At 52.3% G+C, this 17,849-nt stretch overlaps 1 protein-coding gene across 2 annotated transcripts in view; it reads right to left on the reverse strand.

Moving 5' to 3' along the window:
* Nucleotides 1-17,430, reverse strand: part of WT1 (WT1 transcription factor) — a 32,588-nt gene extending 15,158 nt beyond the window's left edge. For both annotated transcript variants that reach the window (XM_032189171.1, XM_032189170.1), the window contains exons 1-4: nt 17,040-17,430; nt 13,327-13,449; nt 13,128-13,230; nt 8,500-8,577 (exon numbers count right to left, since the gene is read on the reverse strand). In XM_032189171.1, the coding sequence (XP_032045062.1) occupies nt 8,500-8,577; nt 13,128-13,230; nt 13,327-13,449; nt 17,040-17,430 (695 nt within the window). The remainder of the gene's footprint in view (nt 1-8,499; nt 8,578-13,127; nt 13,231-13,326; nt 13,450-17,039) is intronic.
* Between the last annotated feature and the right edge of the window lie 419 nt (nt 17,431-17,849).

Below are 17,849 nucleotides of genomic sequence, written 5' to 3' on the forward strand. Positions count from 1 at the left end.
GACTGTCCAGAAAAAAAAAAAAAAGAAAAAAAAAAAAAAAAAGCCATGGATCTGAACTCTGATGCATTTCCACATTTCCACAAAGATTTTAGGTAAGGGGAAAAATCCACATAGCAGCATAGCTGTGTCATGTGCACATGTGCACATGTACACGTTATTTATCAGTTAAATGTGGGGCTGGCTATTGCTAATATCTTTTGGAATGAGCAAAATGCCTCAAGTTTCACATTAAGTGCAGTGGATTTTTGTCAGCACCTCATGACTCAGATATTACCAGATACTACCAAGAAAGTGATGACATTTATAAGAATAGCAGTCATGTACTCATAAACAGAGATTACAAATCAGTGTCCAAACTATTTATCCCACATATCAACTTGCAGGATACACTACGAATTAACCCCTTATAAAAATAAATAAATAAATAAAAAGGTATAAATTATCAACATTCCTTACACAGCATTGTGACAATTTTAAAATTTTGTAACTTTTGTTGTGGTTTTGGGGTGTCACAATCATATGCTCATTTACTTATACTTATTCTGCAAAATCCTATGCTCTGCTTTCCAGAACATCAGGGATATTGCTGTTTTTCCTGTCCGCAACCTTCTTAACGTAAAAATAATGTAAATGTTACATTAGTGTGGACATTGCCACATGTATGAATATATACTGGCAACAGTACGTGTTCGTATTTTACACTGCACTAGAAATAAGAAAGCCCAGAACAAAGCCCAAGGGCACACAGCTAGGGACAAAGATGGATACATAGGATGTTATCCCAGTCTTTGCCAAATGCTTGCAATAGCAATTTTAAGGGGTCCCTGAGGCCCAGGCTCTCATTTCACTGGTCCTTCCTTTCTCTTCACTCAAAGTTCATGTGCAGAGTAGAATTACAAGGAAGTTTTAAACCTCTTAAGTGATTTGCAGAACAGCCAGTGGAACTGGAATGCGGGAGACGTCTCAACCATTTGTGAACTTCGCTGAGCAGGAGGGGAGCAGTATTTGTGAACAGCTCTTACTGCAGCATGCAGGTCACATTCCTCCTTACTCGTCCACATAGCAGCTTGCAGGCTGCCACCTGGCAGATGCGATCCTTTAGACCAAGTCCTTTGCTGGTAAAATACCAGATTCAAATCCTGACTCCACCTGGCCATTCAAATGAAAGGCTATGCCTTTAGGCAAGCGTGCTCCATTTGTTTCAATTTTAACTGGCAACCGAGTGATTATAACGAAGTAATTTGTAGGGTGGTGGCAATAAGGTATCTCTGATCTGTAACATTCTGTAAAATACCACTGTCTGATTTAAATGGATTAAATACCTCTCTAGACACATACTATGTCTAACTGAACAGGGTCTCCTCTCTGTTCAGGGTCCAATGTGGCTCTTAGTGCCGTAATACAAGTAACAAATTATCATTTGCACAACTCCCATTCCCCACTAGTATTGAATTTTCCTCTCTATTTAAAGGCAGGAAACTCCACAGACGTTAAAAAACAACAATAACAACAACAACAACAACAAAAAACAGTTGAAAAGCACCCAGTCTATGGTGATGCCCATGTTAATCACAAATCAAAACAGAAATAAGAACTGATATATATATAAGGATGGATTTCCATAGTAGAAGCTGTTGCTGATCTGTAATACATCAGCAAGTGTATGGCAAATATGAACGTCAGCATTAGTTACCCCACGTAACTGTGCAACCTCTCATCCATGCCTGCATTAGCAACTTTACACCTTACAACAGAGACACTGAGTCAGATAAGAATTTGCAGGACAGAAACTTTAGAAGGAGAAACAACAACATGCAGTAAGAGGTTAGGCTACAAAACCCAACCTAACTTTCCCTCCAAATTCCCATGGTTTTCGTCTTTCGGTGATGAGCATTTTTGTAAAGACCAGTCAGTTCTGAAATAATTCCTCCCAGGAATAAGAAATAGAACAAAGAGCCTGTCTGTGCCCTCAAGAGTGACACTGGATGGGAGTTATCCTTTGGATGATCTCCACCTCAATTTTTATTGCTTATTTGGGAAGGCTTCCTCAGCATTCAGCCTTCTTCAAATTTCCTCCCATTATTTCTAATTATACTACACCATAACTGTACACACAACTGCAAAGCCTAGAACATTAAAACTTTTCAGAGCTTCTTCACCCATGGTATATGAACAAGGGAATAGCCACAGCTCCCTGTGAGAGACGTTTTAATAAGCGGTAATCACAGCTCCCATTTTACATGGGTAACATTCTCATCAACCCTGGCTGGTACTCAGCATGGTCACCTGGGTGATGACAGTACAATCCATCAGGAGATTCCTTGTTTAAAATGATATTTATTCACTACAAAGCCCTACAGAATAATCTGGCCTCCAGGGAGACAGAAATTAACAGGTGATTGCTCCTGCAGCTTAGTGAAGAAACTGGAACGCTGAAGGGGAGTTTTCACCACCAGTCCCTATTGCTGCACTATTCAGTCCAACCTTCACTCTGCATCAATAGTAACCTGGTTGTGAAATACATTTTTTTTTTAATTCCATCCTCTTCACTCAGTGCATCCATGGTATATGCCACGAAAGGTATACCATGCTTATACAGCTGTCTGGCTTTGTGATGCTGCAAATTATATGCTAAAATAAAACTGATGCAAAACTACATATATATATTTGCATACACACAAATCTTCTAAATATATTACTGAAACTCAAACACCTGCTTTACTGCATACATAAGATAATGGTGCAATGCAGTCCTATGTAGATGAGCAGTACAAATAACCATTGAATTTTATACCTCCCGTACTTTAAGTAACTGGAAATCTTAAGAGGGTAGGAAATTCCTAATTTCCATCTTTTCTAGTCAGGCATTCTATGTTTAACTAGGCAAACAGACAATGCCTCATACACAGAGGCCACCAAAATCATAAAAATCAGAACAGAAATTGTCCTGATACGCTCCCCAGACTAGGTAATATCCTAGGTCTCCACCAAAGCACTGTAACAGCTACATCGTACATCCCAGATCCACTGACAACTGTACTGTCAGTTAAAAAGATGACACCCCCCAAATGATATATACTGTGCCGTTCGGATGAGCAGTGCTAACTCAGGGTAGGTGAGGAAAGGAGGCTCCTCGGACACTCGTCTTCCCTCCTGCGGGACAGGCTGCCCGGCACCACCACCGCAGCCCGGGGAAGCGCACGCAGCACGCCTGGCAGCTCAGCCACGGCTCCTGCGCTGCCTCCCCCAGCTGCAGAGACACTCAGCTGAGGCTGGGGGGATAAGCAGGAGGCGAAGAGTCGAAATACTAGAGTCCCCAGAGTTACAGATAGGAGAGACACCAGACCAATCCCTTCACAAGTCCTAAAAGGACTCAAAAAGTAAGCAAGGCAAGACACAAACAAACCGGCCTGTCAGTTTCTAACAGGAATTTTTGTTCGAGTAAGGACTGAAGGACTTGGCTTCCCAGCCTGTTTCTGCCTTTGCTTGTAAATATACAATTCCCTTTAATTTCAATGGGAACAGGACAGGGGCAGAACTGGACTATAAATATTTATAATTCATCCAGTTAGTTGGTGAAAAAACAGCTCGGTATATTTTGTTCTCTGGTTCTAGGCAGCCAGAAACAGACCTGGAAACAAATCCATAAAATGTAACTCTAGATAACTGGGAAACAAAGTCTGATCCTTGTGCAACATAAAATGCTAAGCAAGCGCTATGTGTTGTAGAATATTTAGAAGCACTTGCATTTACCATTAGTCCAGCAAATCCTTAACACTCGGAGAGTAGCTCTTTTAAAATGATTAATCTCAAAGTTGTACAGATTGTACAAAGATTAATAAAAATGAAGGTTTTACAGATGAGAACGTGTGATGAAAAACAGAGCAGCTTTAAAGAGTTGTATCAATCTAAGTGGTTATAAAAAAAAACTCATAAAAGATGACATTCTAATCTGAATATTTTTTAAAAAATAATCAAGCTGCAATTTCTCTCTCACACCATTTCTACTTTGTTAAACTGAAATTGTCTGTCTAATGTATAACCCAGTTACAACTTAATCTGAAAAGTTAAGCTTTTTATTATTATTTCATAAACCAAAAAAGGGAAGCTTTAGGGCATACTGAAGAGAGCTAGAAAATTTCAGATGAAATGTGAGTACAAATTGATTCATGAGATTCAGACTTGGAAGAATAAAAAAAGCCAGAAAGCAAGATTACATAAAACAGGCACCACATTAAGCCTCAGTTTAATTGTGTTTCAATGCAGGAACAGGAATTTTAGGGTTTAGAAACAGAGCCAAAAATGAGGCAAAGTGAGGGTGTGGGCTAGTCCCGTTGATAACAGAACATAAAGGAAGAGAAGTAGAGTTAATTCCCTCTGCTAAAATATTTACCATCCTAGCACCCTGGGAAAAATATGTATGGAGACAGCAAAGAGATTCTGATTAGTTATATAGAAGATCATGTTTCTGCCTGCTTTTTGTCTAATACTACACAGAGGGTGGAGCTTAAAGCTGCATTTTTATCTGTGCTTTCCAAGGCAAAGGAACATTAAAAATGTGATTTCACAGATTACAGCCCTTCTGCCATCTTCTATGAGAAAACCAGCTGGTTGGTGACAGGAAGGCACCGGATTCAGGGGACTCCAGTCTCATCGACTTCAATAGTTTGGGGGATTTTTGACCTCAGTGGAATCAGGATTTCACCCAACACGAGATCCAAAACAAGATCCTCAGTTATCAGTGGGAAAGGGACGAGTGTCAGAGACCATGGGTCATTGCCCATTGCCAATTCATGTTGATTATAGAACTGATCCCAACTAGGAAGTTTTACACCTCCAAATTTTACTAATAATATTGCTATAGGTAAACAGAAAAACGTTTACAATTCACTTGTAAACAAAATCTGTTTTAAATGCAGTTTTAATAGTGTTCTACAAAGATTATACATAATTTTCCTTCCAGTGAACCTCAGCAAACAGCAAAAGTCCATGCAATATGCTGATCATTTAAAATGCAAGGAAAACCAAAAGAGTAAAAAAATAAATAAAAATAATAAAATAAAAAACAAAATTGTCTGGTTATAGATATATATATGATTTCAGGTGACTGTCAGAAAAATAACTTTTACTCGAGCAGCTGAAGAGAAAACTCTGCAATATTTCTGTTAAGTCTTGCTGTTGGATATGTGGCTCTACTTCTTGCCTACTATGCCATATCATTTCCTGCTTGGTATAAATTATTTCCATGTCCCTTTTATATAGACCTCATCAAACTATCAAGGAGGATTGTATAGTCACGAGGTCTACCTCCACAAAAATACTATAAGGGAAGCCATCATTTTCCACCTTGTACAAATAAGAAAGCAACACAAAGATATTAAGGACAGAAGCTGAGGGAAAAGGTGTCTGCAAATTTTGGACATCCATTTTGAGATGTCTGGGACCCAAGTTTTCAGCATAATAACCAAAGGACCCATGGCTTTCCTTCAACAGTATAAATCAGGTCTCAGCTTCTCCAAACAAAATACCACAAAATGCCATCAGCAAACAGTGCCATTCACTGCCTTAACCATGAAATTTTCATTTCAGATTTCGGAAGTTGCCCATTTATGTGACAGCTCCCACAGCCAACAAGACAGCCCTCCCTCTTGTCCACCCAAAGCTCAGAATGGGACTGAGAAGTCTCCAGACAAACAGGCAACACCTAACCAAAACACTAGCTCACAAGGCAGCAAACATGGGCTGTTCTTCCCTCGTCCGAGGCCCTGACTTCACATAAGTCATAAGCACAACCTCAACTCAGTCTTTGGCATTCCAAATCTAAGTGAAACTACCACACAGATTCAAAGCATTCAGACTACGCGGTAGCAGCAGTGGGTTGTCATCTTCTCTACTAACGACCCCTTGCAGAGAGCAGCTTATTTTGGACTATGAGACTTCCTTTTGGCTTGCCAGCAAGTAGAAACATCTAGAACTCAACTTTTAGGAACCTACTCCATGTTCTGGACTAGGTTAGCTGCAGCCTTTTCTATCTGCTTCCCCATACACACCTCTCTCCTCTTCACCTGCCAGTCCCTCACACTGCCACGCTCTGTCAGAAGACACCACCTCTGCTCCCCTTATGTTCCCCTCTCCACCAGACAGTGATGCCCAGCCAGGCACTCTGTTCCATACCTTTTAACGCCAACCTTGTCTGGATGCCCAGGCCGTGCCTTCTTCTGTGCCCTAATGCTTACACCTACTGAAGGCACTCAAAGACCAGAACCCACAGAAACAAAGAAACTTCTTGCCCTTCTCACAGCTCAATAGGAATGATTGTTGCTGTCAGCTTTCACCACCTGAAGTCTTGGTTGCCAGATTTCAAACTTTTAATCAGAATTCTACAGCTAACCAAACAGATATTGGCAAAAATGTAAACAGCTAAACCCAGAATGCTTTCAGAGAAACTGCTAGACAGCTCTAGCACAGAAGCTGTTAACTAACCCTACCTAAAATAGATGGCAATAGCTTCCCTTCGGTATATCAAACTGATGCTGAACATGAACCCCAAGAACAAGCTACTGAACTGGTGGTTCACTGTCAAGTACAAAGTGTACGACCCCTAAGCTTCAGACAATCATGGAGTTGTCCAACTACTTGCAGAACTTACCGGTAATGTTTTCTTCCTTATTACAATGCACGCTAAGCCAGGAAGAAATGCCGGTGAGAATCCAAGGCAAGAAGCTAAACATGGACTGTCAGCATTGGACAGAATCTGGAAGCTCCACATTTCAACAGAAAGACCGATTCCAAAATTCTTAAATTACAAGATCAAGAAAAGCATCTGAAATACTAAACGCCTGGGAATCGCTTATGAACAGTTCATATATTTTAAAGATGTAAATCTTGGGAAGAATACCTTATGTTCATGGCAACTGAGATTGGAGGTACTGTGTATTGTAACTCTCAGCCAGAAAAGACAGATAACTATTTTGGCTCATATTACCAGAGATGAGGCTATGTCTAGCACTGATTTTCCACAGATTCTACAATCTTGGCCTATACCAAAACTTTCAGCTTTGTTTTACCATAGATCATTCATCTTGATTTCTCTCTCTCTCTCTTTTTTTTTTTTTTTCCCCTTTCAAGCATCCTAGGTCACATACTTTACACTGCTAACAGTCTGACTCCTGGACAAGTAAAAAGCCATTTATTTTGTTCAGTACTCCTTTAATATTTCTATTGTGTCTTTTTTTTCACTGACTTCCCCAAAGAATAACCTCTTCCTTGCTTTAATAACTTGGACCTCAGTCAAGGTTGATGTGTTTCTCCATTTTGCAGGATATTTTCTTCAGAAGAGACAAAACAGTGTCTAATATTGCAATGACTGATCTTTAAAGGGTACAGATTAAAGAGGAAATCACAAACACTTATGGAAAAAAAAAAAAAAAAGGAAATAACCTTTAAAAATAAAGAACCAGCAGCAAAGACACAGAACTGTACACAACTGTGGGATTTGGGGATCTTCTTAACCGCAAGGGATCTCCTTGACAGACCTCCTCGGACTCAATATAGTAGGGCCATTCCAAGATAGTTTACTATGCTACCATCTGACCTTCAAACACCACTTGTGAATGAGCTAGAAGCAGGTCCAATTTTTTTCCTTCATCACACTACAGCATTGAGCAATATGGGCAACGTCCGTATTGAACGAGGTTTCCACTGGTACGGATGGCTATGTGAAAGTGTAGGTCTGCGTGGGCTTTTCTAAATGTCTCCTGTTGTTCACTCGAGAGTGTCAGCACATGCTTAGGTACCGAGAACATCCCAAAGCGGGCTGGTGACACCTACCTTCGGTAGGGGCGTTTCCATAACCATCTGCTCCGAGCAGAGCAGCCCAGCCTTGGCTTTCTCTTGGCTCGCATCGCAGGGCGGCTCTTCTGCTCGCGGCACCAGTCGGAGATGGGGCGAGGGGCACCCCGGCAGCACCCCAGCGGCTCGCACCCCGCCTGCTGCCCGCCGGGGGGCAATTGTTGAACCCTGCCGCTCGTCGCAGCACCGGCCCCGCTCCTCGTGCTTCGCTGCCCGCCCGGTGGCCGCCACCCCGGCGGGGCCCCGCGGCGCCTCGGGACCTTCCTGCCCGCCCAGCGGCAGGAAACCCCGCGGGGGAGGCGGGCCGGAGCCTCTTCCCGGCAGGTGGGAGGGCGACAATGGCCGGGAGGAAGGAAACCGGGAGGCGGCCGGGCCGGGACACAGGACGCAGGGCCCGGCGGCGGGCGGGAAAGGGAAGAGGGCTGGCAGCGAGGGGCGACGGCTCGGGCAGGGGCGACCGGGACCGGGACCGGGACTGGGACCGGGACCGGCTGTGTAGGGCCGGGGCAGCTTCGGGCCTTTATTTGGGGGCACGGGCGGCTGCTGCGCCGCCAGCCCGGCCCGTAGCGTTTCGTGCTAGCGGCCGGATTCACGTCGGGAAACGCAGCTACAGCGGGAACAGGTCGGAGAAGAAGAAAAGAGCCTTACCCCTTCAGCGTGGAGCCCAAGTTCATTTGATTCCATGTCATGCATTCAAGCTGTGAGGTCATTTGGTATAAATTGTCGCTGTTACGAAAATAGCTAGAATTAGAACCACGTCGTTGTGATCAATTGAAAACCGATACGTCAAAATAGCAACATTTTGTCAACGTTTTTCAATGTCAAAACAGCACGAAGTTAATTTATCTTACTGAATTCATTTTATCGATGTCGAGAAGAGAAGAGAAGAGAAGAGAAGAGAAGAGAAGAGAAGAGAAGAGAAGAGAAGAGAAGAGAAGAGAAGAGAAGAGAAGAGAAGAGAAGAGAAGAGAAGAGAAGAGAAGAGAAGAGAAGAGAAGAGCCCGTGAAAAGTCTCTTTTAATCTGCAAGACTACAAATTTGTAAAGATCGGGAAAGTTTTCCTTACAGGAAAGTCACATCCGATATTGGCACATTGAAATCAATGAAACGAAGAGAGGCAGACCTGTGGGCTAACAAAGCGGATTATTTGTTTAAAAAAGGCAAATCTGTTAACTGCTTTAACCGGGAGTGGGAAGGATCACGTGGCTAATGGAGCGAAACAGCTATCGTGGCTCCTGATGGATGGGACTACATAGAGGGGCTTGACAAGCCGAAGAAAAATGGAGTGGCTGAGCGATAAACTAACCCCGCGACGGGAGCGCGCCGGGCTTTCTCCGCGCTCGGGGCCGCGGGCTGGGAAGGCGCGGGGCCGCGGCACACGCGGGTGCTGCAGGGAGCGCGGCCCCGGGGCGCCGGGGGCTCGGCAAGGAGCAGAGCGGAGCGGAGCGGAGCAACCCCCCGGCCCGCAAACGGGCGCCGTGATGGATGCCCGACAAACGCGCGTCTGCTGTGATGGATCGCACCCAAATCCGCGGGGCTTGGGAAGCGAGCTGATACCGCTCTGACTGCGGAGTCATTCTTTTTTTTTTATTTTTATTCTTTTTATTTTTTCCCCGCATGGCAGGTAGAAGCAACCTACAAAAGTCAGATTCCAGTGGGAAGCTTTTGCATATAAAAACAAATTAAGTGACTTCAATCTCGAAGTATGTGTAATATCATTTGTCAGTATCACTGGACACTATTATTCATTAGTGTGTCTGCACTGCTATTATGCTACTACAATGTCCTGCATATCAGCTCAGGAATTGTTAAACTCTCCTGCAGTTTCCCCATTCGCAATAGCAGCTCGTGCTGGTCTGTGCCAACTACGTTTTGCAATTCCACGAATTCTTCCTGTAATGCTGCTGTAATTAATTCCTCCAGGACCCTGATTTTTATTAGAAGTGCCCGCCCGATGCATTTACAGCAGGAGATTTCCCTTTAACTTTCTTTCTCTTGACAGTTCATTTATAAGAGCCTCCCCCACAATATCCACTTTTTCCCCTCCTTTGCTTTTTCATAAAGCAATACACTTATTCATCTTGTCACTAGCTCGCAGCCACTGTACTGCATGCGGCGGCTGGGTGACAGCGCCCCGAACAAGCTGCCGAGCGGGGCGAAGCCCCGGCCCGCTGCCCACACCTCCGCCCCCAAAGCCCCCTCCTGCCCTCGCCACCCTACAGCCGCGCTTCGCCCCTCGCCTTGCACCTCCGCCAGCAGCCCGGCTCACCGCAGGCAGCCGCCCCGGGCTCTGCGCGAACCAGAGGGCGAGCGGAGCCTGAGGACACGGCCCCGGGACGTGGCCCCTGCCCCAGGCTGCGGGCAGAGGGCTCGGGGTTTGGGGCGCGGCCGGGCGGGGCGCGGATCCGCCGTCCCGCAGCGATCGCGCCCCCAGAAGCCCGGCGGTGGCCGCGGGTCGCCCGGGGGCCGCCGGGCACCGCGGAGGGAAGGATCGGGTGTCTCGCGTCTGACGCGTGACGGAGAGCAGGACACGGGCAGCTCCATCTGCGCCCTTTGGTATTGACAGCCCCACAAGATGATCTCACGGACCCGACGGCCCCGCTCAGCAGCTCGGCTTTGAATGAGCCTTGAGTTACGAGAAGGAAAGCGGGGTCTCTGGGGATGTGCCTGCGTTGGTTCCAATCTGAACCGCCGGCCCTCCAAATGGCCGCAAAGAAGACACTAAAAATAACTTATTTTCATTACGGAGATGCTTTTAAAGAGAAACGAGAGGAAGGGGGGGGGAACGTTTCTACAACGGGGATTAATGTAAGTTGGAGTGGAATAAAAGGAAGTCAAAGCTGAGCAAAAAGGGAACTTAAAAGGAAACCAGTAGTAGATCATATAGAGTTTGTTTTGGCCTGCATCGCGGTATTACCGAGTTCTTGACCTCTGCGCAGAAAGAGCTATAATCTGAACCGAGACTCCTCCGCTTTTAAAGTCTTTGTAAGTGTGACTCACAGTAAATTTTCAGCATCGGGCATGTTTACTACATTAAACAGCGCGAGGTAGAAAAGTTCACATCCTCGCCGTGACGAACTGGACAGCGGCGGCCACCCGAGGCCCTGCGGCCAGCGGGGCACGGCTGCAGCCGGCCCCGGCCCCGGTCCCTGCTCCTGCCCCAGCCCCGGCCCCAGCCCGGCCCCGGCCGCAGCGCTCCCTGGCAGCGGGGCGGGCCGCGCAGCAAGCGGCGAGCAAGGGATTGCTGAGATGCTTTCGCTTCCAGCACGAGAATTACGATCTCTCGGCTAGAGCTTCGAGCTCTCGCCTCCCCGGATGCTTTGCCTCGGTGAGGGAGACAAGGGAAAGGGCTCCAGGCGGAGCGGCCGGCCCGGCCTCGAGGCTGTGGAGCGAGGGCAGAGCGCGCCCGGGCTGCGAAAGCAAACCGGAGCTCCGCAAAGGGACGCGGAATAAATGCGGCCTCAGGAGCAAGTAGGAGATTCCGCTGAAGCGGTTTTGGACAGAAAGAGCGCGGCTGGTCTTTAGGCTAATGCCTCGCAGTGTAAGCGGCCGTCCCTTGCCCTTGACAACACTTCCTAGGAAGAGCACTCGTGCAGTGGGAAACCCGCTTTTCCCCCGGCTTCCCTCCCCAGAACACGTGGAGGTGGGGACGAGGGTCCCCGAGCTCCCCCACCTGTTCAGGCTGAGCTGCCGGAGCGGGCCTTGTACTGCAGGGGCTCTCCCTCCAGCTGCAGCAAGTTCTGCCCCGATTTACACGCCCCACGCACAGCAGTATTGGCTCCAGGGAGGTTTAAGGGCTTAATCCGTACCCTACCGAGGCCAGCAGCAAACCTGCCGGGGAGCAGAGTCGGATCGCTCCCCTGCATGCGAAAATGCCCGCTCTGGGGGATAGGCGAGGAAAGCAAGGCGCGGAGCGGGGGCAGAGCTGCGGGGCCCGGCCCGCTCCCGGAGCGGCGGCTCGGAGCTGCCCTCCCGACGCCTCCCCACAAATCATATTTATAGATTTCCCTGCGAGGCGAGCAATCTCTGCCACTTCGGCGCAGGAGTTCTCCCCGCCAATTATTCTGCAGGCTAATCTCTCTGGATAGGCTTCTTTCCTTCCTTCATTACCTCATTCCCTCCTTCCCTTGACGTCAACTCACGTTCATTAGAGAAGTGGCTTCTGGAAGTGACAGAATTTTGTTGTCCCGCGTCCAGTGTTGATTAATCAGAGATGATATGACCGGCCTCTAAGAGGAGCCGCTCGCGGCTTCCTTCGCGGAGGCATATTGTTTTGTGTGCTAGAGTTACTTAGCAACTCGAAGATACGGGACGGGCTCCAAGTTCACAAAAAGTTGAAGAATAAATTTTGGGGAACTTCTCTGCTCACTAAACACGTTGTAAAACTGCGAGAGGCGCGCCCAGCCCCCACAGCAGAGGGAAGAAAATGGGAAACCGCTCTTGCAACGGGCCCTTCTGTTTGCAAGGCCAGTTCGCGCTTAGAGCAAAGCTCCAACACACCTTTCTCCCGGCAAGGAAACCCCATAGCTGTATTGCCCCGATTTCAGAAAACAACCTCTCTGCAGGCCGGTCCCCTCCACTCCTGGGAGCCATCGGGAGGGCTCCTGGTCTGCGTGCCGAAGCCTCCGGCCGCTCATCCCATGCTGCCCGCCCGACCCCCTCTGCTGCCCACCGGTGAGCGCTCCCGCACCCTCCCCGCAATAGGGGGGAGCGGGAGCGGGGGCTCCCGGCGCCGGGCAGGCCGCCGCCGCCTTTCCCCAGACGTGGCCGGGCCGCGCCGAGCGCAGGCTGCACCCCGAGGACCGCAGCAGAGGCCTCGGGCAGCGCGGGATGCTCAGCGGCAGGCGCCGGGCAGGGCTCCGCCGGGCTGCCCCGTGCCTCTCCTCTCGGCCCGGGCGGTAGAAGAGCGCACCGGAGCAAATCCCAAATCCTGGGCGCCAGCGGGCCCTGCCCCAGGTGTGTGCCCGCTGCGCTGGGGTGGCTGGCACCTGCCAAGAGAGCGTCTCCCCGGAACGGGGACCCAGCCCCGGAAAGCTCGGCGGGGCCAGGCTGGAGGGACAGCCTCTTTTTTTCCTTTTTTCCTTTTCTTTTTTACCGTGTGTCTTGTTGTGTTTTTGTTTGTTTGCTTTGTTTTTAGAGAAAGGGAAAACTGAACTCGTTTCCTCGCAGCAAAGAGAGAGCTGCTGGGAGGACACGGCAGGGAGAGACCCCGCCCGAGCACCCCGCGCGAACCGAGGGGAGGGCAGGTGGGCACAGCTCCCTGCCGGCGGCGGTACCTGTTGTAGGGGGTCCGCAGGAGCAGGGCCTGACTGCCCGTGCAGCTGTCCGTGGGGGTGTGACAGCCGTACACCGGGGGAGGCACCGAGTACTGCTGGTCCCCTGCAGAGGAAGGGGGAGAGAGTTAGCCCCCGGCGCGCCCTGCGCTGGGGCAGCCCAGGCTCTGAGCCGGGCTCCGACAGCGGCGCCTGGAATTACCTAGCGAGGTCTGCTGGCTGATGGGGTCCTCGTGTTTGAAAGAGTGGTTTGTAAACTGTGCGGCGTGGTGAGACGGCGTGTGGCCGTAGCTCGGAGTCCCATCGAAAGCCACGGTGCTGTAACCTGCCGGAGAGAGCACAGCGGGGTTAGGGGGGTCACGGGCTGCCCGGCCCGGAGCTCGCCGCCAGCCTCCCTCCCGCAGGGCGTCGAGCATGAGGCGCCGCCGCGGGCTGCCCCAGCTCCACGCCCCGGTGCTGCTGGGCACGGCGGGGGAAAAGCCGCGGCGAGGGTTTTGCCCTTCCTCTGCGCTCCCCGCTACCCGCCGGGACCGCACTTGGGGGGCTGCGGGAGCGGTGGGAGCCGGGGGGAGCCGGGGGGCGCGGGGCGGCCCCGCGGGAGAGGCGGGCCGGGCAGCCCGCTCCGAGGGGCGGACAGTCGGAAGTCTCGTTCGTGTTTAAAGAGAACAGATCGGCTTCGGTAATAAAAAGGATGTTTTCATTAATCGTTGCTCATATTAAAGAGGAAGATTCCCATCTGCTCTGTGTACTCCTCTGCCGTTTCCAATTTAGAAGTTACCCTTTAATCTCTCTCTCTCTCTTTTTTAAGAGCAGCTTTCTGAAGAGTCTGCAATAAAGAGGCGGAATGTTACATGCAAAAATAAAACTCCTCCTTTCAGCGAAAATTGCTCTCCAAAATAATAAACAGCCTATTTTGTTTCCTACGCCGAGCAGATTCAGATGGAAAGAGACCACCTCTGCTGACCCCGGGCCGACACGAAATCGTAAATCAGGTGCTTGGACACCAACTTTCATTAATGACTTGGAGCTGGCTAAACAACTTCAGCTAAAAAAGTAATTACAAAGTAATATTATCTCAGAGGCTTCTCGGCTCGTCAGCATTTACCCCGAGAACCGAGCTCCTCCGAGAGCCGCTCTTCCAAAAAAACAAACCAAAACAAAAAAGCCCAGCGCGGGCTGGGAAAACAACCCAAACAACCCAAAAAGCACGAGCGCTAGCTCCTCGCTCGCAGCCGGTTCCTTGCAGCACGGGCATCCTCTGCAGCCCCGCCTGGCAGCCGGGATATGGCTGCGTTGGCTGCTACGGGGGTGCTCGGCGCTGTGCCCGCCGCAGAGCCCACCACTGGGGCTTTGCCGAGCCCCCGAAGTGGGGAGGCAGCAAAGGGAGCCAGCCGCTTGTGGCTTCTCCGTTTTATTGTCTCTGCAGACAGATCCTGCGACATTACAGGGTTTAATTAACCTGCGGAATTGCGCAGGAGAAATGAAGGGAGCGATGGGGAGGAAAAACAAAAACAAAAAGAAAACAAAACAAACAATAAACAACCTGAAGACTTTGTAACCTTCACCTTTGCGATGATCTTAAGCTGGCCCTAGCACTCTGGGACCGGGGCAGAAGCGGGCTCACCCTCTCCTAGCCCAGGCTATCACCCATGCCCCTGCCCTAGGAGCAGAGCAGAGCGACTTTCGCGGCGATGCAAACAGCGTTGACAGGCCGGTACCTCACGGACTCCCATCCCACAGCTGTTTCTCGCTCCTTATCTCCTCCCTTAGCCCTCAGGGTAGAGACTCAACCTTCAACTCCCTTTTCCCCTTTTCCTTTTTTTTTTTTTTTTTTAATAATAATAATAATAAAAAACTTTCAGAAAACACTGACACTTTCTACGCTACTTTTGGCCCGGCGCAGACTTTTGGTGACCTTCAAAACTCAGCTCGGAGCAGTCCGATGTTTTGGCCGCATTTTCCGGTGTTGCCTGACCCAAAGCTTCAGGAATGTGATAAGAAAGTTGAGTTCTGAACCGAGCTGCCGATAGCGAGGTCTCTTTAATTAGGGCGTTATCAAAGCCAGGCCTGATTAAAATGTGCTGAAAATAATTGAAAGTTGTACATCTGTTGGAGAACGGGGCCCGCTGGAGGAATCCAGTTGTTGGAGGAGCCCAGCTGGATGAAAGAGACAGGCGAACGAGAAGAGGAAAATTGGGCAGAGGTTTCAAAGCCTCGGCTCCCTACCCCCACACCGCACCCCAGACTTGGCAGAAGTGTCATCGCAGAGCCAAGGTAACGTCTTTCCCACGGTCGGAAGAACCGGCTAGAAAACCAAGAGTTCAACCTTGAGGAGAGCGAAAGCAAGAACATTTCATCCATCCCCGGAAAAAAAAAAATAAATAAAAACAACCAAGGGAAAATAATAATAAAAAGCATACACCCTTTGCCGAATTCCCTCTTGCTGAGGAGCCGGCCGCATGTGGCTGCAGTGGCGGTGGCCGAGCCCCGGCGCTGCCCCGCGGCGAGCGGAGGGAGGCAGCCGCCCCGCAGCGCCCGCTCCCCGGGACGCGCCTTCCCCGGGGCTCCCGCAGGACTCCGGAGCACGGGAGCCGGCCCGGGAGGTGCGAGCAGCTCCCTGCAGCCAGGTACCGCCGCCGGCACGGCTCCGCGGGCACACGCACCTGCGTACCGGGGCGCGACCGCAGCCCGCAGGCTGCCGCTGTCCCAGGGAGATTGCGGGCTGGGGGCTGCGGGGGCTGCCCGCACTCGGCCCTGCTCGGTCTTGCGCGTTAGACGCTCCGCTTCCCTTCGGGGTGCTTAAAAACGGGCCGGCTTTAATCCCCTCGCCCTCCTGGCCGCTCCTTCTGCGCGGCGCTTAAAAGCCCTCTAAAATCCTTTCAGATCTCTAAACCAAAACCAAAAGGATGCTCCGCGCGACTTCCAGCCCTGCTGGCACCGCCGCACGGCACTCCCGGGACTCGCCGCCCGCCCGGCGCGGCCGAGCCTCCTGCGGGTCCCGGGGATGCTGCGCATCTCTGCCGGCCGGGCTGCGGCCCTGCCGCCCCGCTCCGCCTTCTCCGACGCCGCAGCCCCGCAGCTCGGCGACGGCAGGGGCAGGGGCCGGGGGCAGCAGGGCCGGGGCAGCGGCACCGAGATTCCCCTTTGATGTAAACGTCCCCCCGGGCCGCTCGGAGCTCCCGCCTGGCCTCGGCCTCCTCCCTCGCCCCCCGGCCGCCAGGGCGCAAGGGGACAGCCCGAAGCCACCGGCTCCCGCCGGGGCCATCCCCCTCGGCCCGGCCCCACGGCCCCGGGCCGGGCAGTGCGGGGCCGGAGCTCCACGACGCGCAGCTCCGGGGCCGGCGGGAGCAGCGGGAAGCACGGCCCGAAGCTCTGCGGGCTCTGCCTCCCTCGGCGCGGTAGCACCAGCAGCGGGGAGAAGGAAAGGTGGCCGATAAGCCCCGTCCCTCCTGAGGAGCTGCCCCGAGCCGGCCCCGCAGCCCACGCGAGTTTGGCAGCGCGGGGTGCGCGGCGCCGCACAGCTGAGATGCTGAAAAGAAACCAAAAGCCGCCCCTGCGTGCGCAGCTCCGGCCTGGGGAGGACTCGGCGCTCCCGAGGTCAATCCGGCAAGAGGCAGACGAACGGCCGAGGGCCGCGGCCTCGGGGCACGGCTCCCCCGGCCCTCCCGCCGGCATCTGTCGGGGGACCCGTGTCCACTTCGGGATACGGCCCAGCGAAGCCTGGGGAGCGAAGCCCGGTGCGTGCGGGGAAGCGGCTCGGGGCTCCCGCGGCTCCCCGGGGCCAGGCGGGGAGGTAGCGGGCAGGGCCGGTTCGGCCGACCCCGGCCCGGGCTCGCTGTTCGCATCCAGCGAGGCTACGCGGGTGCCCCCGGGGACGGCCCCCGAGGCCGGGGCCCCCGGCAGCGCTGCCCTTACCCTGGTTGCGGATGGCTTGCTGGCTCTCCAAGCAGTTGGGCAGGTAGGGCCCGTTGGGGAACATCCTAGCCTGGCTGGAGGGCGGCTGGCTGGGCGGCGGGGCGCCGAAGGGCCCGTAGCGGCAAGCCCCGGCCGTGCCCGTGAACTGGCCGGAGAAGTGGACGGTGAAAGCGCTCAGGTACTGCTCCTCGTGCGGGTCCGACCCGTTCCAGCTCGGCTCCTGCTTGATGAAGGAGTGCGGCCCCAGCGAGCCGTAGGAGGCCCCCGGGGGGAAGTCCAGGACGGGAGCCCACTGCGCCGCGCTGCTCACCGGCATGGTGCAGTTGCTGTTGCCCGGCAGGGAGGGCACGGAGGGCAGCAGCGCGTTGAGGTCTCGGACGTCGGACCCCATCTGCTCGCAGACCTTCTGCCTGCCGCCGGGCAGCCAGTCTCCCGCCGGGCCGCACTTGTTCCAGGACACCTGGCCCCTGCCTGCCAAGCCGGAGGCCGGCTCCGGCTGCAGGCACCAGGCGGGCGAGCTCAGCCCTTTGGGGGAGGTTTGCTCCGCGACGCAGCTCCCCGGGTCCAGCCCTGCGGGAGCCGGCAGCAGCGACAGGGCGAGGTTGTTCTCCAGGATCGCCTCCGGGGTCGCGCCCGCTCGCAGCGCAGGGCGGTCGGCGTGCGTGCGTGGCTGTGTGTCCGCCCGGCCGTGTGTCCGTCCGTCTGCCCGTCCGTCCGTCCGTGCGTACGCGTGCTTGGGGGGGGGGGGACTGGGGACTGGGGGGGCACAGCCGCCTCGCACGCCTCACCTCGGATGCCTGCTCGCCCTCA

This window comes from Aythya fuligula, chromosome 5, assembly GCF_009819795.1.
Source record: "Aythya fuligula isolate bAytFul2 chromosome 5, bAytFul2.pri, whole genome shotgun sequence".
Taxonomy (NCBI): Eukaryota; Metazoa; Chordata; class Aves; order Anseriformes; family Anatidae; genus Aythya; species Aythya fuligula.